This window comes from Orycteropus afer, unplaced genomic scaffold (genome assembly GCF_000298275.1).
Source record: "Orycteropus afer afer isolate SDZICR_OR568_19922 unplaced genomic scaffold, OryAfe1.0 scaffold00057, whole genome shotgun sequence".
Taxonomy (NCBI): Eukaryota; Metazoa; Chordata; class Mammalia; order Tubulidentata; family Orycteropodidae; genus Orycteropus; species Orycteropus afer.
Window position 1 is genome coordinate 11,411,263 of NW_006921644.1, and position 24,081 is coordinate 11,435,343.

At 55.4% G+C, this 24,081-nt stretch overlaps 1 protein-coding gene across 1 annotated transcript in view; it reads left to right on the forward strand.

Moving 5' to 3' along the window:
* Window positions 1–8: 8 nt before the first annotated feature.
* Window positions 9–24,081, forward strand: part of JPH3 (junctophilin 3) — a gene marked incomplete at its 5' end in the record, with an annotated part of 51,682 nt that continues 27,609 nt past the window's right edge. Inside the window, 2 exons of the mRNA XM_007939154.2 lie at window positions 9–375; window positions 11,503–12,280. Coding sequence (XP_007937345.2) covers window positions 9–375; window positions 11,503–12,280 — 1,145 coding nt within the window. The remainder of the gene's footprint in view (window positions 376–11,502; window positions 12,281–24,081) is intronic.

Genomic DNA, 24,081 nt, shown 5'->3' on the forward strand with positions numbered 1-24,081 from the left:
GTGGGGGAAGGTTTAATTTTGACGATGGAGGGTCCTACTGCGGAGGCTGGGAGGACGGCAAGGCGCACGGCCATGGCATCTGCACCGGCCCCAAGGGCCAAGGCGAATACACGGGCTCGTGGAGCCACGGCTTCGAGGTGCTGGGCGTCTACACCTGGCCCAGCGGCAACACGTACCAGGGCACCTGGGCGCAGGGCAAGCGCCACGGCATCGGCCTGGAGAGCAAGGGGAAGTGGGTGTACAAGGGCGAGTGGACGCACGGATTTAAGGGGCGCTATGGGGTGCGGGAGTGCACGGGCAACGGGGCCAAGTACGAAGGAACCTGGAGCAACGGGCTGCAGGACGGCTACGGAACGGAGACCTACTCGGATGGAGGTAGGTGCGACGGGCGCGCGCGCGGGGCCTGCTCCCTCTCTCGCCCCTGCTGCTGGTCTCCGGGGAAGTTGAGCGGCTCCCTCCAGTTGGGCTGTGGGCGTCTGGGGCGTTTGTTGGGCCACCTTGGAGGCCATCGCAGCCTCTGGCCACAGGTTGCCCAGCCGGCTGGTGGGGGCCAGTGCCCTGGTGATGCTGAAGGTTGGGGGGCCTTCCAGGAGCAGAGTTGGGCCTGGGGAAGGAAGCTGAGCACAGTCCCCGGCGCATCAGCCAAGAGCAGGCCAGGACCTGCAGGCAGGCCAGGGCCGGGCCAATGGCTGCCTCCGGACCGCGGGCAAGGGTTGGGGTGGGGGACAGGGAGAGGGCCCCCTCCCCTTGCTGGCAGAAACCTCCTCGGTGTGCCTTCCCCAGGGGTCAGGCCCCAGCTTGGTTTCTTGTTTCCCTGCAGTGCTGAAGGGCCTCCCTGGGTCCTGAATTTGCCCAAGCCAATGGAAAGAAGCACTCTGTAGCCCTAGAGGCGGGGATGCAGCCCAAACCAAAACAGCACGGCAATAAACTTCTAGGTGGTTGGACGCGGGCACGCACTGTGGAAGCGGCTGCTGGAGGGAGGGAGGTCCATCTGTTTAGCGGGAGCTCAGACATCTCGGATGCAAGCGGCTGAATCATTTTCCCAGCCGTTCAGGGACTGGGTCTGTGCTTTGATTCCAAGATGCCGCCACTCTCAGGGCTGGAGCCCAGGGCTGGAAGCCAGCGAGCTGCCTGCCATGCTGCTGGAAGATGGTCTCTTGTGTTGGGAGCGGTGGTCTGGCTGGCATCTCTCCCTGTCCTGGACGCGCCAGTGTCCATCCTTAGTGCCTCTGAGCCCTGTGGAGACTTGATTGTTCCTGGAAGCCAGAATCCAAACAGACCTGTTTTCAAGATGCTCCCTCCCTCCACCTCAGAGCTCACCCCAAGAGGTAGCTCCTTTGCCTCCTTCCTGGCAGCTTGGTTATGTTTTAGGCATGGAAGCCTGGGAACGAGGGGGCCGTGGCAATGGCTTGAGCACTTCTGTTGGGAATAACAGCCATGAGTGTACATGTGGTCCCCGACTCCCTGCCTACTGCTTCCCCCGAGTCTCTGAGGAAAGCTCTCCACACCTGCTCCCCGGCTATGGTCATGAGTGACGGATGGCTGAAGAGTAATTATTATTTTGGCTTATGCAATGGAAAGGCAGCGTTCGCTATTACCTGGAGAGAAGGAGCCCGGGGCAGTTAATTATATAATGCTCCTGCCTGCATGGCCCTGCCCAGCCCTAGTCCCAGGCGGCCTCTGCTGTGCTGTGGTTGCTTTCTTGGAGCAGGTTGCGGAGCGGCCCCTGGCCCTGAGATGCCGGGGGCCTGGAGCAGACAGCCCTCCTTCTGGCTTGTGCTTGTGTGTGTGTGTGCGCGCTTGCATGCAGGACGAGGCGGGCAGCACACGTGGGTGGCCACAGCAGCAGGCAGGCAGCCTGCCTGGCGCTCCCAGCTGGTCGGTTTGTGAACCCAGGGGCAGCTGTCACCCCAGGGCTGCTGTGTAGAGCCGTCTTTCCAGGGTGCTCCCAGCCATGCTTGCACCAGGAGACCCAGCCCTCACCTGCGTGCAGCATCTCGGGATGTTTAAGAGCAGTGTCTAGCGCCCTGGTCTGCCCACCATCCCTGGCTTGCAGGATTCACGTTCTTATTTAGCTGGTGTTTACTGAGCATTGACTACATGCTGGGTGCTGCCAGTCACAGTGAAGCACCGATGAACAAGGCAGGCAAACGTTTTAGCCCTCATGGAGCTTACGTTTTAAGGGGGGAGGGGGTTAGTTATGTTGTCTTTAGGGGATGGGAGGATCTGAGTCCATGGCTGGCTGTCCGTTTAGCATCTGTGCTGCTGGCTAGAGAAATGTTGTTGTTTTTTTCAACTGATCCATTTCCTTGGGGTTTCTGCCCCTCGCCTAGCTAGCCATGCAAGCTTTCTGCATCATGAAGCACTCACCCGCACATGGTCCTGTTTGAGGCTCCTGTGATGATGGGGCAGGGAGTGCACCCATCTTACAGGTGACACTGCTGAGACCCAGGAGTCTGGCCCCACAGTGGTGGCAGAGCTAGGGTTTGAACCCAGATCTGTCTGGGCTCCTCACGGTGCCCAGACTCATGACCCTGCCCTCGAGGGCATCGTGGCCCTCTGCTCTCCTGTGTGTGAACTGAAGCAGGTGCACAGATGGGGGCTCCAGGGTGGCCACTCCCTTCTGGGTGGCGATGTGGCATGACAGAGAATGGCACTGACCTTCAACGCCTAGGGCACTTTTCTGTAACACAGTCCCTGTTTCCTGTCAGGAAGGATGGACTGTTGGGAACGTGTGGCCTCAGGCAGTCTGTTGGCCAGCAGAGCCAAACTAGGGTGTCATCGTCTGCCAAATGCAGGGAAACAGTGGGGCCTCGGCTCCTTGTCCCCAAGCAACTGGTGGTCGGTGCTGGAGCATGCGTCGGAGTAGGCAGGCAGAGTCTTCGTGGGTTAATGGTCTGACTCCAGTCCGAATTTCCCTCTGCACAAGAGATGGACAAATTGGACGGCATCAGCAAAGCCCCGGACGTTAGCCCGGCTCCAGTGCTGACTCGGGGAAACGCGTGTGTCATGAATAATGCGGGCCCGGCACACACTCCACGGCAGCCGGGGTTGGTATGGAATCCAGTTCCAGTGGGCACACTTCGCCTGGGTTCACCCTCGCCTGGCCGCAGGCAGGCAGTGCTCACTGATGGGAGCCGAGTGGCTCATGGTCTGCTGGGGGGCCTGGGGGCACTGGAGTTGCCAGCCTGGGCTTGAGTCCCTGCTCTGCCACGGCCCCATTGTGACCTTGGAATAGTTACTCCACCTGTCTGAGCTTTAAAGGGCTGAAAACAACACTTGCAAAGTAAGAGAGAAGTAACTGGGATGATGTGTGTATCTATGGCATCCCTGGGTGGTCAAATGGCTGTTAGACCAAAAGGTTGGTAGTTCGAGTCCAAGTGGAGGTACCTTGGAAGAAAGGCCTGGAAGTGTGTTTCCAAAAACGCCCACGCTGAACACCCTCAGGAGCATGGTCCTCCTGTGCCACGTGGGATCACCATGAGCTGGGGTCGACTCCGTGGTAGTTGGTGAAAGAAAATGTGGTGACTGGTAGGAAACGCCAGGAATGCAGTCAGCTCTCGTCATTCATTACTTCTCGTTACCACTCCATGCAGTAAGAGTTACTCAGAATGATCAGTATTGTAACCAGGACATAGAGATGGTGGCGATGAATGGCAGTGGCCAGCACTTAGTTCCAGGCATGCCGCTAACATCTACACAGAATAGTGTCACTCGGTTCTTAGGACTCTAGAGGGCTGTGACCTTATCGTTATTCCCACCGCACACACTGGGGAACTGAGGCACAGAGAAGCTAGATGGCTTGGTTGTGGAGGACTGGACGCGGCCAGGCCCCACGCTCAGGAGAGGCATTCCAGGGCTGAGCTGTTATTCCTTATGCCTCCTGCCCAAACTCCTTGGGGAAAATTCCTCCCTCTCCTTCCTCTTCCTCCACACCCATGCTTCTCTTTGTCCAGAGTTGTAGCCCGACGCACACAGGACACGTGTGCACCCACATCCTGCCTGTATTCCTCTCCGGTCTGACTGTGCTGTCCCACTGTGTCTCCACTCGCTGGGCCCTGGCATGTTGCTGCCTAGGTAAAATAACCGTTGGGTGCAGGGTACACAGAACCCCTCAGACCAAAAGGTACCCCCTACAAATAAACCCACCCACACCCTGCGAGATATGAGTCATCCACACACCCGGCCTCTCCCCCGTACACAGATCCCGTTCACCAGCCCAGATCCCTCGGCCCACGCAAATCACACACACCCACGGTTGGAATCCAGAACCACCCAGGCGCCTGCGCGCACACGCGCATATACACCTGTCACCCGGAGGTGTATGGACCCTGTCCCCCAAACACAGCCACGTGCATCCTCCCAGCATCATCCGCGTCCCCAAGCATCCGGGACCTCCGCTGGTTCCTCCTCCCGAGAGAAGCATGTTGTTGCTCTGAAGGGAGAAACCAGCCTTGGAGGGGTTCAGATTATACACGGGAATCCTGCTTTGTTTCCATCTTAAATGCGTGTTTGCGTGCTAATGCCCCTTTAAGGGGGAGAACCATTGGAACAAAATAAACCACCACTGGGCATATTCCTGGCAGTTGGCCAGAGTATGTGAAGCCGTAAACTCTTTTTTCACCCAAAAGTCCAGGTTAGGAGGGAGCAGGTCTGGCCACCCAGATATTATGCAAATAGGAGGAACTCGCTTCAGAAACAAAAGGCAGCTAACACTGGGCAACTGGAGGGAAAAGCAGTTCCACAGACTCCCTTTCAGCCACTTTGGGCTAAAGGCTCCATAAGGTGAAAGGAGAAGGAAAAAGCAGTTAACTGGCTCTTCGCTGTCAATTCTAGCTGGGAGAGAAGCATTATTGAGAAGCCTCCCTCACCCCAAACTCAGCCCTCAAGCTATTTAACGTCTTTATATAAAGAAACCTAACGCAGACTGAGGAGAGGAGGCCCAGTGTCCGCCTGAAATAGCTGGCCCAAAGGGTGGTTGGTGAGTAGCCCAGCTGACGTTAACCATTCACACGGCTAACCTGAGCAGAGGGGCAGTGGTGGCCCCGTGTCTTCCGGGGACAGTGGCCACAGAAAGGGAGACCCAGAGCAGGACGGCGATGGGGCAGGAAGGCAGAGCCAGGACCCTCTGCAATTTCCCTTCCACTTATTTTCTTCCTCACTGTTCCACAGGCCTCCACAACTCTAAATATAACTAGCTACCAGCTAGGAGCTGATGATTTTGCGAGCAAACCAGGTTCTGTGTAACACTTTTTATGTCCTCAAATGACAGAAATTCTTAGATTCCTGGGGACCTGAGAGAGGTTTAAATTTCCCACAAAGACCCATCTCTCCTTAGCTTAGCTGCCCTGCCACCTTATAGTTCTGGGGCTTTGGAGGGACACATGGCAGGTGAAAGTGAGCATGGCATGGGGGCCCTGGCTCTGCCACAAACCAGCTCTGTGGATGTGAGCAAGGGGCAGGCTCTCTTTGGCTCACTGTGTCTTCATGTGCGAGGGGAAGGGGTCTTTCAGGTGCGGAATCGTGAGGCAGGAACTTCAGCACCTCGGACAGTGCCCTCCCCGCGTGCTGCCTCTGCTGTGCAGCCTGACTAGCTTCGCTCAAATCCCCTCCAAGTGACTCCGTCAAGCAAAACCGCCCGTCCACAAGTGACCGCTGGGCCACCATTCCTCTGGCACACTCGAACACTGGAAGTCCGCTTGTTCCCACTCCTGGCGGGTTCCGTGTTTTGGGAAACATTGCCTCATGGAGTGTTTGCCTATTTTTGAAGTAACCCTCAGTCCTTCACCCCTGTCCTGGCAGCCCTTTCTATAACTATTCAGCGCCTTCTGCTTGCCAGCCGCTTCCTGGTCAACCAAGAGAGCCACCCCCAGCTGTGCAGTGGGTTTGACGTGTGGTTGGGGGCCTTCACTAAGACCCGTAGAAGCCACTCTGAAGTCAGAGGTTCGATTCTCCCTCGGGTTCTGTGTGTTCACTTCCTGTGCAGCGTATCAGAGGTTACAGGTGCACAGCTAAAGACAGGCACAAAAACAGTATCTCACCACAGCGCCTTCAAATCGGTATCAGCGGGTTAATCATTTGGACCACTCTCCTGCCCAGTATGGCGGCTGCTGGCCACATATGGCTATTTGAATTTAAATGAATTAAAATTAAATACAATTAAAAATTCACTTTCTCAGTTATACTAGCCACTTTTCAAGCATGTAGCAGTCACATGTGACTAGAGGCCACCATAGTGGATTGTGCTATTGTCCCTTTCCATCATGACAGAAAATCCTTCTGGAAAACAATGGTCTAGAACACAAGCTTCATGCGGAAAGAGATGTGGGTCTGTCGGCCACTGCTGTGTGCCCAGTGACTAAACTAGCACTGGCCCACAGTGGTCACTCAGCAACTATTTGTGGAGCAAATGGGCCGTGAAATAAGTACAGTGGTATCTGATCACTTTACTCACCAGCTGTCATTTCATTGCAAGAACTTGGAACGGCACAGAGCTGGTTAAGGGAAAACTTCCCACAGACCCTCATTCCATCAAGTCCACCCCAGCGGCACAAGCTCCTCGAGGCGCCACCGTTCTGACTCCAAGATCCCTTTGCCTTGTTGGCTTTGCTGCTGCTCATAAGAGACTCTTGCACGGTTTTCCATGAGGAAGATGGACGGCGCTGACTAAGTGAGTAATGGCATTTCAGTGAGCATGTTTTAACGAGCAGAGCAGTCGCAATCAGGGCACGTCTCTGAGCACTGAATGAACAGTGTCTACCACCACGAAGGGCCACGCTGTCCAAGCAGGAAAGATGCTCCCTGTGGTCTCCTCACTTCCTGTCTCCTGACGGCTGCCTTAGCCCCACCTTAGTTCATTCAGTCATTTAAGCAGCACTGATGGAGCTCTCCTGTGTTCAAGGTACAGAGAAAGAACCGCCCAGGTCCAGCATCAGCGAGCCAGCCTGTAAAATACGGTGTACGTGGCACCATGTGTGCAGGTACGGGGTACATACAAACATACACACAGACACACACAAAGGAGCTCTGATGGTGCAGTGGGTGAGCCCTTGGCTGCTAACCGAAAGGTCGGCAGTTCACACACATCAGCTGCTTCCCTGGAGAAAAGACCCAGCAGTGTACGCCCGTAAAGAGTACAGCCTTGGAAGCCTATGGAGCAGTTCTGCTCTGTCTTCTAAGGTCGCTGTGAGTCAGAATCCACTCCACGGCACACAGCAACACCACACACTGGCACACACACTCCTTACTCTTAGGTGCTGTGGAGTCGGTTCTGAGACGCTGCCCGGTCCTGCGCCACCTCACGGCTGCTGCCCTGCTCAGCCCACCGTGCAGCCACTGTCTCAGCCCATCTCACTATGGGCCTTCCTCCTCCTCTTTGCTGACCATGATAACCTTCTCCAGGGACGGTCCCTTCCGACAACACGACCAAGGTATGAGAGACAAAGTCTGGCCACTCCTGCTTAGAAGGAGCACCCCAGCTGTCCTTCCTGCGAGACAGAGTTGTTCCTCCTCCTGGCAGTCCACGGGACATTCGGTACTCTTTGCCAGCACCACAAATCAAATGCCACCAGTTCTTCTGTGGTCTTCCTTGTTCATTGCCCAGCTCTCACATGCAGCATATGAGGCTACTGGAAATATCATGGCTCGGGTCAGGTGCACTTTAGTCTTCAAAGTGACATCTTTGCTCTTTAACTTTTTAAAGAGGTCCTTTGCAAATCTGCTCAATACAATATGTCATTTGATTTCTTGACTGCTGCTTTGATGGGTCGTTCATTGTGGATCCAAGTAAAATGAAATTCTTGGCAACTTCAATCTTGTCTCCATTTATCATGCTGTTGCTTACTGGTCCATTTGTGGGCTTGTTGTTTTCTTTATGTTGAGGTGTAATCCATACTGTAGACTGTAGTCTTTGACCTTCATCAGTAAGTGCTTCAAGTTTTCCTCGGTTTCCTCACACAAGGCTGTGTTGTCTGCATATCGCAGGTTGTTAATGATTCTTCCTACAATCCTGATACTGTGTTCTTCTTCATATAAACCAGCTTCTCAGATTATGTGCTCAGCATACAAACTGAGTAAGTATGGTGAAAAGATACAGTCCTGACGCACCCCCTTTTCCTGATTTTAAATCATGCAGTTTCCCTTTGTTCTGTTTGAACAACTACCTCTTGTTCTGTGTACAGGTTCCACAATTAAGTGTTCTGGAATTCCCATTCTTCCCAATGTTATCCACAGTTTGTTACAATTCACACAGTGGAATGTTGTTACGTAGCCAATAAAAGACAGATAAACATTTTTCTGGTTATTCTTGCTTTCAGCCAAGATTCACCTGACATCAGCTATGATATCCCTTGTTGCATGCCCTCTTCTGAATCCGGCTACTACTAAAATCGGTGTCTGTCCAATGGATTCCGACTCATGGCAACTCCATGTCTGTCAGTGTAGAACTGTACTCCACTGGATTTTTAAGAGCAGGTTCTCACAGCACCTAAATGAATGAGTGGGTGAATGAATGGATGAACATGTGACTAAGTAGCAGAGGAGTGGGGATTTGAACCCAGGCTCGCCTGCCTTCAAAGCCTGCTCTAGTGCTACATCTAGGCCTTCTCCCTGGCAGGGGCAGCACCTCCCCCACTGCCAGTGGTGCAGAGGGCAGACAAATTGGCACCTTCCCCAGACACTTGCCCCTCACCAACTAGGGGTGCAAAAGTCCAGGCCCCTTGTCTCACAGTGGGAGTAATGCCAGGCTCAGTGCCTGCCGTGGCCCTCCTGTGTCCTGCACCCCTTCTGCTGTGAGCTCCCTACTCCTCAGCCCCCATAAATCACGTGCACATGGCCCCATCTCAAGCTCTGCTTCTGAGCCGCCCTGAGACTCTGGACTATGGTCTCCTGGAGCAGAGAGCTCTCAGGCTCTTTGTGGGGATGCCGTCCGGGTCTGTGTTCCCTCCACATCTCTCCTCGGCCCTGGGCTGGGCCACACAGCAGATGGAGAACAAAACACTAGAACTCAAGGGCACTTCCTCTCAGCAGCTTGTCATCCAGGTGAGCAGGAAGCATGCACTTCAGAAACGCTGAACAAGACAGAGCTATCCTAAGTCAGAGTCCCTGTCTGTGCGATGGCCACTGACCGAAAGGTTGGAGGATTGAGTCCACCCAGAGACACTGTGGAAGCAAAGCCTGGCACAAAATCAGCCACTGAAAGCCCTGTGGGTCCTGGGGACGTCCAGGTCAACTACAGTACAGTCCACGCAGACAGCATTCTGCATCCTGGGGATGTCCAGGTCAACCGGCATCACAGTCCATGCAGACAGCGTTCTGCATCCTGCTATGAGGGAATAGTGACTAGTGTCTTAAAACCTCGTGAGCACAACTATTGGTCTCTTCCTGCCCCAAGCACAGAAGAGTGAAGAAAATCAAAAGACTCGAGGAAACAATGAGTCCACATGAGGAACGGACCACACGAACCACAGCCTCCACTGCTGAGACTAGAAGAATTGGATGGTACCTGGTACCACTACTGACCTCTCTGATCAGGATCACAACAGAAAGTCCTGAACAGAGTGGGAGAAAAATGTAGAACAAAACTCAAAATAATTTAAATAGGACCAGACTTACTAGTCTGATGGAAGCGAGTGGAACCCCCAAGACTATGGCCCTTAGACACCCTTCAAACCTGGAACTGAACTCACTCCCAGAAATCACCTTGCAGCCAGACACCAGACAGCACTATCAGATGAACTACCACCCCTACCAGATTATCAAAGCCGTCAGCCACACGAGACCAAAGGGCAGCATCTGCCCCAAAATGAAGCTCAGAGGCAGGAAGGGGCAGGAAAGAAAGATGGACGGCAGAAGGGACCCAGGGAGAAGTGGGATGAGGGCTGTTACACACAGGGGATTGCAACCACTGTCACAGGACAAAGTGTGTATAAATCATTGAATGGGAAACTAACGTGCTGGGTGAACTTCCACGTAAACCACAGTAAAGCGTTCAAAAAGAAAAAACCCAGATGACGACAGCATGCATATGGGTCAGCCTGGAGCACTGTGTTCATCTGAGATCCGTCTCTATGGGATCAGATTAACAACAGCAACCAGAAAGGTCAGATAGGAAACTTATGGGGCAGTGATGTGGCTGTTACCATTTTTATTATTATTATTGTGATTTGGGTGGAAGGTTACAGAGCAAATTCATTGTCCATACAGCAGTTTATACACATTTTGTTTCATGACAAATGATTGTAATTCCCACAATGTAACAGCTCTCTTCCCACTTCCTCCTTGTGGTTACCTCTTCCCTGTGTCCTTCTTTCTTGTGCATTCCTGCCCCGAGCTGTCTCCCTGTGCTAACACTGCCTTTTTATTCTCCCGTGAATGATTGCGCTAAGTAGTGTATCTTCCTGGTGTAAACGTTCACCCGTTACACCTGTCTGTTGTTTGGCTGGAAACCACGGGAGTGAGCTCAATTCCAGACCTGAAGGGTAACTAGGGGCCATAGTCTAGGGGGTCTCAACCAGCTCTATCAGAACAGTCAGGGGGCAGTGAGTTTAGTTAATGGGTGAGAAACAACTGAGAAGAGTAGGTGAGATGGTTGCAAGCTGGAAGAACATCATCGGCGTCCCTGAACCCAACTGCACGGAGCTGCTGAGCTGGCACGTGTTCCGTTGTGTATAATCCCAATGGTAACAGCAAGGATAATCATTTCCAAAGGAGACCCCATGTGGCACCGTCCCAGTCCCACCTTCCGGGTCACGGTGAGGCCAGGCCAACTGGGCGGCCAGGGGCTGCTTTCCCCATGATCCTGGGGCAGTCAGCAGTGCATTGGGCCTGGGTGTGGAGTTGCGTTGGCCTTGTGGGCTGGAGCACTGAGGAGGGGATATGAGCAGGGGTGGGGACTTTAAGGAAGGAAGGCTATGTGGGCAGTGTCAAGGACCCCCTCTCACTGGCTGAGCTCATCTGGGGCCACACTGCAAGGCTTCAGGCCCCGTATTCTGCTTGGATTTTACCCTCTACTGCAGGTCATGTAACTGAAGGAGGGGGCCTGGGTGGGAGACAGTAGGGAGTGGTGGCGAGTGAGGCAAAGTGGAGGACGTATGGTCCTGACAAGAGGGGCAGCTGCTGCTGGATTCCAGTCTGTTTCTGCCATTTCAAATGAAAGGTCTGGGGCTGCAAGGTCCTCTGATTTTTCAGGAGACAGAAGCGATCTGGACTCTTGTGTAAAATCTCTTGGTTTTGAAATGTTGGCAGTTAATGCTAATTCTCTATAAAAACACCGCGTGAGACAGACGAAGACTGCCTTTGGTAAGATGCAGCCTCCAGGCCTCTGGTTTGCTGGCTCTGCAATGATAGTCCCTGTGTTCTCTTCTGGAGTCCTTACCAGGCTGGGGAGGGGAGTCAGTGATAGGGCTGGGTGAGAACAACGCTGATTCCCTAACACTAATGCACACAGCAGCCCTCTCTCACTCAGCCTGCGCCCCCGCTCACCCCTGTCCTTCGTCTCCCCAGGCACGTACCAGGGCCAGTGGGCCGGCGGCATGCGCCAGGGCTACGGAGTGCGGCAGAGCGTCCCGTACGGCATGGCGGCGGTCATCCGCTCGCCCCTGAGGACCTCCATCAACTCCCTGCGCAGCGAGCACACCAACGGCACGGCGCTGCTCCCAGACACTGCGCCCGCCGTGGCCGGCAGCCCGGCCGTGTCCCGCGGCGGCTTCGTCCTGGTGGCACATAGCGACCCCGAGGTCCTCAAGGGCAAGAAGAAGGGGCTGTTCCGGCGCTCGCTGCTCAGCGGCCTGAAGCTGCGCAAGTCCGAGTCGAAAAGCAGCCTGGCGAGCCAGCGCAGCAAGCAGAGCTCGTTCCGCAGCGAGGCAGCCATGAGCACCGTCAGCTCCACGGCCAGCGACATCCACTCCACCATCAGCCTGGGCGAGGGCGAGGCCGAGCTGTCGGCTGTGGAGGACGACATTGACGCCACCACCACCGAGTCCTATGTCGGTGAGTGGAGGAACGATAAGCGCGCGGGCTTTGGTGTGAGCCAGCGCTCGGACGGGCTACGGTACGAGGGCGAGTGGGCCGCCAACAAGCGCCATGGCTACGGCTGCATGACCTTCCCCGACGGCACAAAGGAGGAGGGCAAGTACAAGCAGAACGTGCTGGTCAGCGGCAAGCGCAAGAACCTCATCCCATTGCGCGCCAGCAAGATCCGTGAGAAGGTGGACCGTGCTGTGGAGGCGGCCGAGCGCGCCGCCACCATCGCCAAGCAGAAGGCGGAGATCGCGGCTTCCAGGTAAGCCAGCGGTGGGGCGCGTGCCGGGGCGCACGGGGCGCTCGGGAGCCCAGACCCCACCAGCCTTCCCCACAAGTACTCAGGTGGCCGTGGGCAGGTGTGGGACAAGAAGGTGGAGTGGAAGGGTCTCTGGGTCTGACAGCCTCCACTTCACCTGAGCAGTCTTCTTCTGGGCCATCAGGGGGTTTGGCTCCAGACCACCCTAATAAAGCAACGAGGCACATGAATGTTTGCGTTTCCTGGTGCGTATAAAGTCATGCTGACACACTATGTAGCCTATCGCAGTGTACAGTATGTGCTACCACGGTTCATTAGAGGCGGGGGAGGGGGCGCAGTGCGTAAAGCATTCATCGCTAATCAAAAGATCGCCAGTTTGAACCCACCAGCCACTCCAAGGAAGAAAGATTAGGCAGTCTGTTTCCATAAATGGTGACACCCTTGGAAACCCTCGGGGGCAGACCTATTTTGTCCTACAGGGTTTCTACAGGCAGAATCCACTTGATGGCACTTTTTTTGGGTGGGTAGTTTATTACGTGTGCAGTAGCAATGTGAAAAAGTTTGAAACACTGTGAGAATGACCAAAATGGGACACAGACACATGAAGTGAGTACACACTGCTGGAAATATGGCATTGACAAGCTTTGTCAGCGCACAGTATCCACGGAGCGCGATAGAATGAGGGCTGCCTGCAGGACTGTGTTTAACATAAGACTTGGACGGATTACAAAAGTGTGCCATTCTGTTGGTCACATCCACAGGACAACTGCTGGCTGAGGGATGGGAAAGCCTCAGACCACATGCCAGGATGTGGGAATGGGCAAGGGCAGAAGTGGCCACAGCTGCCCCATCTATAGCCCAGCTTCTCCACAGACCTCGGAGGGTGGCATCTGCTGGGGAGACCAGCTGTGGGGCCAGGCCAGGGGAGCCTGCAGGCCTTGGGGTCTGCAGGGTCCAGCTGGGCTGCACCAGAACCCCAGGAGAGGGCCCGGAACTGATGGTGCTCTGTGCTGTGTTGGACCACGGGGTGTCGCGGGTACGGGTGCAGGGACGGCAGGTCAGGACCCAGGTAGTGTCCTGACGAAGCCCACAGGAAATGAGATGCTGATGGTTAAGTGCTCAGCTGCTGAATGAGAGGCTGGAGGTTCAGGACCCCTCGGCAGCACTGGGGAGAACAGCCTGCAGATCTGAAAGCTCCCTGAAAACCCATGGAGCCCCATTGTGTGACAACAGGAGACAACCGCAAATCAGCCGACTCCACGGCAACTCGGTCTCTGCTTTTGCTTCCAGGCAGGGAGCAAGGTGGCATGACGGCAGAGCTGGGGGCCGGCCACCTGAGCGACTTTAGCCAAGTCAGGCTTCTCTCTCTCTCGGCCTCAGTTTCCTCATCTGTAAAGCAAGAATGGTACCTGCAGGAGGCCTGTGCAGATAGGTGGAAACAGCTATGGGACTGTGGCCTACCTCCCCTTTAGGCAGGGGCCACAAACAGGGAGGTGGGGAGACACTGTTATCTTGAGTGAAGCCTACAGGTAAACGGCCACTTTGGCCGTGGCCCCTGAAGGACCAGGGCTCTTCCTGAGTAGCCAAGGCTGACTTTCCACTGATGGGGGAAGGTGGCTAGGGTAGCTGCAGAGTGGCTGGCCCCAAGTGGCTCTGTCATTGTCAACGCTGAGAGACAGGAGGGCCACAGGGTACCACAGCACCATCTTTGGGTCCCTAGCTGGGAAGGGGCTCACTCAGCCAAGTGCAGTGTGGAAATGTCACACACACACATACACATTGTGCACACACATGCACACACACATACATGCACACGCCATATGTGCACTCACCCCCCCCCACATAAATACATGTGCACACACAGAGGCTGAGCAGGGCTCCTAGCGACCCCTGCAGGCCAGGCTTGCCTCCATCCCTGCTCTTCAGTTATCTTTCCCCAGGGGGATGGCAGGACAGGACATGCTGGGCCCCGTTGAGGTGCCACTGTGCGGGAGCTCCGTGTCCGCCCTCCAAGTCCTGCAGGGTCCCCCTCTCTGGCACTCGTGCTGCCTCAAGCTTTAGCTCCCCGTCCTAGGCACCCAGCCCTCTTGATGCGTGGGTGGAGGCATGTCAGCTCTCTAGGGATCTGTGCCCGGGGAGCAGCTCTGGAGTGTGGGGGATGGAAGTGGGGGTGGGGCTGTGTGAAGTGGGGTGTCTGTGTGCTGGGTGGAGGCGGGAGCAGGCTGTGGGGGTAGAGTATCAGGAGCAACTGAGCCTCAGTGGCAGTCAACAGGGCAGTGGGGACAGCCCTGTGCCACCAAGTGGCCCTGGCTGCCACCCTGTCTTGTGATGCTCTGCTGAGTGTGCAGAATTACGGCAGAGCCATCAGAGATGGCAGCTTCCTGGCTTCTATGCCACCGTGCTCCACCACACCCATGGCACACCTGACTAATGGACCACGGGCCCAGTGTCTGCCTGCAGACAGGCCTGGGAGTCGATCAGCTGGCCCTGTGGGCAGCTGGAAGGCAAAACCACGGTGCCCCTGCGACGTCAGGGCAGTTTCTCTGCAGATGGGGAAACCGAGGTCCTGAGATACCAGGATGGTAGCTCCTCAGCCAAGGAGCGAGCCAGTCAGACCGGACCATACTCTGCTGCTCCTGCCCTTGGTCCCGCCACCTGTGGACCCTAGCCTATGACCCTAAGTGTGGAGTGGCAGCTGGCATCCTTCCAAAGTCCCTTGGGTGGGGGCGTGGGGTGTACAAGGCTTACAGTCAGCCTTGCCAAGGAAGGGACGTTCCTAGTCACCGCTTTCACTGAGCACCTGTGGTGTGCGGCTGGCCTTGAGCTTTCCCCAGGTCCTGTGTCTGTGAACTACTGGTCTCCACAAGGCCCTGCCCAGAGCAGCGGGCCGCACAGCACAGTGGCCACTGAATGGGTTTGGAGGTGTAACTCCCAGGAAGGCCGCTCAAACTCCCCTCTGCTGTCTTCCCTAGGAAGCAGGGTCTGTAAGGGTCTGAAACTGCTTCTTTGAGACAGTATTATTGTTATATGTGCCCTCGAGTCAGACCCGACTCGTAGCGACCAACGTAGCGACCAATCCTTGGGTTTCCAAGGTTGTATCACTACGGAAGTAGATTGCTCAACGTTTCTTCCGAGGAGTGGCTGGTGGGTTTGATCCGCCAGCCTTCTCGTTCGCAGTCAAGTGCTTTAGGCACCATGCCACCAGACAGTATTGATCCTTGTTAAAATTGTAAAATGATGTTGTCGTTGCTGGGTGCTGTCAAGTCGACTCCAACTCCTGGCAACCCCAGAACTGCCCCACAGGGATCTGTAGGCTGCAGTCTTCACCAGAGGGTCCTGCCAAGCCCTTCCTCCCTTGGAGCTGGGGACTTCCAAACACTGACCTGTGGGTTAGCAGCTGAGCACTTAACCACTGCACCACCAGTAAAGTAACGCTGGTGTTGTCAGGTGCCATCGAGTCGGCTCTGACTCAGTGCCTCTGGGTAAACAGGATGAAACACCGCCCAGCCCTGCAGCAGCTTCACCAGCCCTGCCTGTCACTGGAGCCTGTCACTGCAGCCTGTCACTGCAGCCACCGTGTCAATCCATCCCGTTGAAGGTCTTTCCTCTTTTCACTAACCCTCCACTTTACCAAGCATATTATACCCCTGTAAAAAGATTAAGGAGCTCTGGTGGTATAGTGGTTAAGGCATTTGGCTGCTAACCAATAGGTCAATGGTTCGAACCCACCAGCCGCTCCACGGAAGAAGTATGAGGCACTCTGCTTCTGTAAAGATTTACAGCCTTGGAAACCCGGTGGGGGTCACTGAGTTGGAATCGAGCTAGGTTTTGGTTTTGAGGCCTTTATCACGTGTCCCAACGTGTGTACCACACATGCAGGATTTCCTTTCACAAAAGTGGACTTGGTTGTGGGTCCTGTTTGGGGGCTTGCTTTTCCTCCTCCCCTCTCTGGAATACTCCTCTGCTGGGGAACCCAGACATGGCTGTTTCCCCCTGACGTGGAGGCTCGGCGTTTGTCCAGCCTGACCCTACGAAGAACGTTCTGGATGGGCTCTTACAAAGGAAGGTGAGCCTGTCCTCACCCCTCTGCCACCACGCGCATTTCCACACGCTCACATCCTCGGGCCCTCGGGCTGGCAGCGGGGCTGAGGAACAAGTTCTAGGCTGGTGGCAGGTGCTGCCCGGGGCCCGGGGCCTATGAAAGGCTGAACCTAGCATCTTGGCCGGGGTATGGCACCAGGAGACCTGATGGCCGTGGCGGGTCACTGTCACCAGTGGCTTATTGTGTGGCAGCCGGGCAACAGCACCCAAAGACACTCGTGCCCGAACCCTCCCCTGTGATGAGGCTTTCTTTTTTATGCGTCAAAGTGTACACAGCAAGTTCGTTCCCAGTCAACTGTTCCCGCGTGCTTTGTTTTCTGACTTCAGTTGCAGTGCCCTCAGTGTCACAGTGCCCCCCACGTCCTCCCTGGGTTCCATGTCTCCACTAGTCCTTTCCTACCTTCTGAGCTTTGTTTTCAGGCAAATGCTCCCCCCACTATGGGACAGTTCTACTAGGAAACATGGGGTTGCCATGAACTGACATCAATGTGACAGTAACAACAGAGAAGAGGGTCTCTGCGGGTGTGGTTGAGTTACGGGTTTCCAGGTGGGGGCTTCATGGGCCGACGGTACAATCTCCAGGGTTCTTCTGGGAGGGAGGCAGGAGGATCTGGTGGAGGAGGAGAAAGAAGCTGAGGCTGCCGGACAGTCACTGGCTTTGAACATGGAGAGGGGCCCCAAGCCCAGGAAAGCAGGTCCCTCCAAAAGCTGTGAAGCCAAGCGAACGGGGTGCCCCCTGGAACCTCCTGAAGGAGCCCAGCTTGTGACACCTGCACTTCAGCCCCGTGGCGCTCGTTCTGGATGTCCAACCTCAGGAACTGAGAGTGAGCGAGGGCTCAAAGCCGCTGAGCTAGCACTCATTTGTTACAGCAGCTGGGGGAGGCCCCTCATGCTGGCTGCGGGTGGGGTCTCCCACCTCTGGAGTGGGCATGCCGCCTCCTCGCCCCACCAGATGGGCCTGCTGTGGGGCTCTCTGCCCTACAGGCTGGTCTTTCTCTGTGGGCACTCCTCACTCCCTGCCCATAAAGAAGCCAGCCACGTGCTAGGAGCGGCTTCCTGTGAGTAACTGCCCATCTGCTCAGCTCTGGGAAAAGAGGAGACAGGGGACGGGTATCAGCATCCCAGGGAATGGCCAGGTTTGAGACAGGCTGGTGAACTCACTGAGGGCGAGGCTACTAGATGTGTGGGTGCCTGCTTCCCACAGACCCCTGGCCTCCTCCGAAGGGGTTCAGAAGCCTGTGCCTGTCTCCACACCTGGCCCAGCACGCAGCCCTCGCACTCCATGGCTTGATCCTCACTGCCATGTCTCACCCTTGTGCATGGGGTCAGGAGACACTGCTGTTGTCAGTAATACTGAGGTCCTCCCTGCTCCCCTTGCCCCTGGATCACACCAGCTGCTGCTCAGCTGGGCACTGGCGGCTCTGAACTCCCACATCCCTAACACTGCGAGGCAGGTACCCACCGTGTAGGACAGCCCTGGGCTGGCCCCCTGGGGCCACCCAGGTCAAGGGTCTTCCCCCAAAAAAGGGCCCTGGGGCCCAGCCATCCAGCCCTAGGTGTGCACCCAGAAGTGAGGCAGGAACGCAAAAAGAACCTGTGACCAGTGTTTCCCGCAGCACTTTCCACCACAGCCAGAAGGTGGAAACCACCAACACACCATCAGCAGATGATGGACAGCTAACACACGGCCCAGCCACACAGGCGACTACTCCTCGGCCATAAAGGCACAGGAAGCCCTGCTGCATGCCACAACGCGGGTGAGCCCTGACAACATCATGCCGAGTAGAACCCGTTAGTGGCAGAAGGACAAACCCTGTGTGATCTCACTCATGTGACACAGGCAGACACAGAAACCAGAGACAGTCGGTGGTTACCGGGGCGGGTGGGAGGGGTGAGGGGAGTTTGCTCGGGCAGTGAGTTTATGCTCATGGTGATGGGATGACTGAGAAAGGACAGCGAGAACGGCGGGACAACAAGAAAAATGTCCCCACTGTCAATGACTTGTCCATGGGGAAGGGGCTGTGCTGGCCAATATTCTGGGGTGTATATTTTCACCACCATTTTTTAAAAAAACCAACTGACCCCTGGGAAAGAGACTCTAAGACACACTCTTGGATCTGCCCCAGGGTTGGTAAGTGCCAAGAAATGTTCCCTCTAATTCCAACCTGAACCAAAACCACTGTTTCCAAGTCAATTACGACTCACAGCACCCACAGAAAACAGAACAGAACTGCCCCGCAGGGTTTCCACGGTTGGAAATCTTCATGGGAACAAACTACCTCAACTTTTTCCCACAGACCGGCTGGTGGGTTCAAACTGCCAAACTTATGGTCAGCAGCCCAAAGCTTTAACCACTGTGCCACCAGAGTAACATCATGATAAACAGAGAAAAGACTAAAGTTGTCAAGGATTTCATTTTACTTAGATCCACAACCAGTGCCTGTGGAAGCAGCAGTCAAGAAATCCAACGATGCTTTCGGTAAATCTGCTGCAGACTTCCTTAAAGTGTTGAAGGGCAAAGATGTCACTTTGAAGGCCAAGGTGCACCTGACCCATGCCCTGGCATTTTCAATACCCACATATGCATATGAGAGCTGGACAGTGAATAAGGAAGCCTGTAGAAGAACTCATGCATTTGAATGATGGTGCTGGTAAAGAATACTGGCAGAAGAACGAACTAATCTGTCTTGGAAGAAATACAGCTACAACACTCCTCAAAAGTGAGAACGGCCAGATTTCATCTTGCCTACTTTGGTCACGTTGTCAAAAGGGACCAGCCCCGGAGAAGGATGCCATGCTTGGTAAAGTGGACTGAGATGGACTGACACAGTGGTGGCAGCTATGGGCTCGGGCACAGCAGGACTGTGAGTCTGGTGCAGGACCGGCGGTGTATGGTTCTGTTGTGCACGGGCTCACTGTGAAGGGAACCAACTTGACAGCACCCAACAACAGATGCAACCCAAACCCTCATCCAGCGACAGCGGGAACCCTGTTCTTCTGCCTCCCAGAGGAAGGACTCCTAAGTGGCTCTGCAGTTTGGTGGTTTGGAGGCCTCAGGCAAGGCTTAACCTGCTGGGCCTGTTGTCCCCCCTGTAAAACGGGCTGATGACGGCAGGGCATTGGGGGTCATTGTGAAGAGTACATGCAGACAGGTGTTCAGAGCAGGCAGAGGACTTGGCTCAAGGCCAGCGCTGATGTCACTGTGATCGTGACCTTGATGTTACTATCCCCAAGCAGGCCCCACACACAACCTGCACAGGAGAAGGTGAGCACCCCAGCTCCCTAATTGTTGTGGTTACCTTTGTGCCACTCTAACAGAAAATATACCACAGATGGGATGGCCTTAACAAACAGGAGTTTATTCTTACAATTTGGAGGCTTTAAATCCAAGTTCAAAGTGTCAGGCTGTAGGGGCTGGGTGATAGCCCCTCAACCCTGGGGTTCAGCTCTGCCTCCTGCTCCCGGCCCACTGGAACTAGAGACTGTTTTTCACTCAGACAGCTACTGGCTGCTGAGACTGGACAAACCCAAGGTTGACAAATAAAAAGGCACAGTTCTGATGTTACCAAACCACACAGCAGGCCATTAATTCAAGTCCACTGAAAGTCTCAAGGTCGGCAGAGCATGGCAGGCTGCTGAACAATGACACGGCTACATGCAGGATTCAAGCATGCCATAAGCTAGAAACCATTTCCAAAGCAGTTTCTTATAAACGGGAAGCAGATTACATACCCAATGGCAGCTATTCAGCCGCTCTCAGTAGATTCCACCATGGAGTTGATTACCAGTCTCATCCTGGGGAATACTACATCCAACTGCCCAGCCACTCAGCCAGGCCCAGCCGAGTTGACCACAAACGTAACCACCGCACCACTTCCTGCTTCCTAGGAAGCCCTGTGATCCCTCACCCTCAACAGCTGCTCCTAGGAGAGCCAGTGAGCAGGCCCTTCTTTGTGTGGGACTCAGCATCTTCATGGCTCTGGTTACCTCTTTCTGAAGGTTTATAGTTTTAGCCAAGAGTCGGAATTGACTCAATGGCAATTGGTGTCAAATCCTCCAATACGCTTGCACCGGTGCTGGGAATACCAATGTGACCTGGGCACAGCCCTCAGTCCTGCCAGGGAGACGCTTCTGTGACAAAGGATACCTCCTTGTCTGTTCACATGGCATCTTGGAGCAGGTGAGGAGAGAGGTATGGGGGGAACGTCTGCCCCTTCTCCTTGGCACCACCAAGCCTCAGTTTCCCCACCTGCATCACGAGGACGTTAACAACCTTCCCCTGGGTGGTTCTGAGGCTGAACAGTATGCTGGCCCTATCTGAGTGGCCGAATTTCTTCTCGGGCCTGGAACTTGGCAGGGGCCTGTGGGAGACGGCATCCTCATTCTGGATTGTTCTCCCCTCCCTGTGTCCATGTTCTTTGCCGTGTGATGTGGCAGGTCCTCTCACTAGAGACGTGGCCACGTGGCTTGCTTGGGTGATGGGGCAAGAGTGATAGAGGACTGGTTCCAAGCCCGGGTCCGCTAACCCTGCTGTGTTCCCACCAACTCTGTGAGAACGTGCTCTGGACAGTCCTTTGGTGCTGTGTAGGGACAGGCCCGCGAGAGAGACCTGACGCATCAGGGAGCGTAACTGGTTGTTGTTCTTTGTTTTGGTAGGGTGATGGTTACGCAGCAGTGTCAGGGCAGTTGCTGACTGACGGAGCATGCAGTGGGGATCCCCTGTGCGGGGAAAGACTGTGCTTGGTCCCCACTTGGCACGGGCTCCTTCTCAGACACTCCTGACACCCTCACTGCCCGTGGGGTCCCGTTGTCTTCAGGTGCCTCTAGTCCACGGTCAAGCACAGCTCCCTGCCTCTGGCGTCAAGGCTGCCTCTCATGTGCTGTTTGAACTATTTCCCCTCTACTACCAGCTGTCAGCACAAGCTCCTTGTTCCAGGACCCACATCCCTGAAACACTTCTGTGTATTTTCAGGGTCTTCTGTGGTCACGGATCCCCAAGCGTGTGCATAGGCTCACCTCACCAGGCTTTTTGCTTCTATGGATTTAATTGTGTACCCCTGTACTCCCAAGCGCTAACCCTGTCCCTTTGGGAGAGTTCTGTTTAGAAACAGGGTTTTCACTGTTTTGTTACCAAGGCCAGGTCAGTGCAGGGTGGGCCCTAACCTATACTCTTCTGAGCTATGGCAGAGTCAATGAGACACAGATGCAGTGCAAACTGAGGGAGGCAGCACCATGTGAGCATCACAAGGGCACCATGGAGCCCCAGAGCTGTCGACAAGGAAGCAGTGGGCACAGAGAGACCCGCTGGCAGTGGTCGGGGGTTCCATTGTCTCCATGTGATCACCAACACTTGCTATTGTCTTTTCGGTCATCCCAGTGGGTGTGACAGGGAGCCCTGATGGCGCAGTGGTTAAAGCATTCAGTTGGTAACGAAGAGGCTGGTGGTTTGAACCCACGAGCTGCTCCATGGGAAAACGATGAGGCAGTCTGCTTCCGTGAAGATTGACAGCCTTGGAAACCCTGCGGTGCAGTTCCACTCTGTCCTCTAGGGGCGCTGTGAGCCAAAATTGACTACAGTACAGCAGGTGTGAGTGTGACATGATATGGCTTTGTGGTTTCCATCAGCATCTCTAGTAACTCTCGACACAGAGCATCTTAGGGTGTTGGCCACATGCACATCTCTGGGGAAAGGTCCACAGTTGGGGTTTTAGTAAATATTTGTATCCTAGTCCATGCTTAATACATTTAGGAGACTGTGGGCTTCTGTCTTCCTGGGTCCCAGCAGCACCGGGCAGGACTGTGGGCTGTGGGCTGTGGGCCAGGGGCTCCTTCCAGGAGCAGGGGTGGCTGAGGCCTCTGTGGTGCCGACCCGTCCCCGGCTCCGAATCCTTAGCCCCGTGGTGCTGTTGCAGGTAGGGGAGGAGATGGGGGAGGAGTGCGGCTCTGGGGACACACCTCAGGTACCAGCCCTCTGGGACGACCTGTTGCTTTTGCAGCTGTCACCCAGGAGACAGCCCCTCCACCCCCCAGCTCCAAGGCCCTCAGGAGCTCATTTTCTGAGGAGCCAGAGAGACAGAAGCTTCCCGGGAGCTGACCTCTTCCTGACCTTGTCCACTGCCCCCAAAGTCCTGGGGAAATGGCAGCACTGTCGGGGGCAGGAGGGTTTCTGCTGCCTCCCACTGACCTCTCCATCCGTCCTTCCTCAGTGGCTCCTGAGCTTGGCCTCTGTCCTGGGCTCCAAAGGCTTTACATCCCAGTTCCACCACTGGGGCCCTCAGTTTCCCCACCTGGAGAAAGACGAGTAGACCACCGCCTTGGGTCACATCAAGAACATAGACAGGGGTGCCCCATACAAGGCCCTGTCACTTCACCGATCGGGACAAACATTCCTTTCTACAAAGCACACCCAGCCTCCTGACACATGGGCTCCCGCTTGCCTAGGAGTTACACAAGGAGCATGAGCTGCCTTGCTTCCAAAGTCCCTTGTTTGCAGGAGTCCAGTGGGACCCAGCGTTGAGGCCAGCTGGTGGAGCTCTGAAGTCATCCACTGGTGCCCACCCCCTTTTTCCTTCTAAATTATCTGTCAAGGAATCAGGCTGTCTGTCCCGTCAGATTCCCCAGTGTCTGAAGTTTGTGACCGCACCCCTGGGTGGGTGCCACCGTCCCTGTCCTATGTTTCCTGAAGTTGGTCCTTAGACCAAGAGGCCTGACCAAATCCAGAGACAGGTGGTTCCCTTCCTGGATGGCCCTGCCCCAAGTAGTAACCAACGTGTGGTGACCCCGAATGTCAGAGGGGAACATGCTCCTCAGGGTTTTCAATGGCTGGCCCACTGGTGGCCAGGCCCTTCTACCAAGGCACCTCTGGATGGACCTGAACACCCAACCTTTTGATAAGCAGCACACATGCTCACCGTCTGACCAGCCTGCGGCTCCTAGTTCTGAGAACAGGTGTGTGAAGGCTGGTGAGTCTGTGTGGTCAGCAGCCATTCACAGTCATGGACTAGCCCTGCTATCTCAGGAACACCTGAAGCTGAGACATGTCTGAGACACACACATTAGGGCCTGACTCATGCACGACTGCCCTACCAGCTCCATCTCAGCCCAGCACTCCTGGGGCCCGGCACAGGGCAGCCCGCAGGGAGGCTGTGGGCTCTCTGCAGGTGGCTAACACAACTCCCAGAGACCCCAGGAGTGGGGGTCCCTGCTCTGTCTTTGCTCATCTCCAGGGCCAGCACAGATTCATGTCTGAGGAGCCCCAGGCTGCTTGTCTAGAGCAGGGCCAGCGGCCCTTTGTGGGAAGTGTGGGGTCAGTGCACATGTGGTCCCAGTGCTAGGCAGTCACTCAGAGACCGCTGGTGGGGAGAGGGAGGCAGTGGCCAGCAGGTGGGCCTGTGCCTGGAGGCTGGTGGACTCTGGCTCCTACTGTTTCCTTCCTGTCTGTTAAACTAAAGATGCAGCCCCAGCCCCACCCCAAGAGTGTCGGGACACTTCCAGGGGTGTTCTCTGAGGCAGGTCCTTAGACCAGAGGCCTGATCAGATCTATTGCACGGTTTGCATAGTCCCTCCTCCCTCTTCCCCTCTGTCTCTCCCCCTTCCCCACCTGTAGATTCCAGAAGGACACCACGGGAGGCCCAGCAGGGGTGGGCAGTGAAGAGAGGAGGACCCAGTGGCCTTCTGGGGTGAGCCCCAGGTGTGGGCAGCAG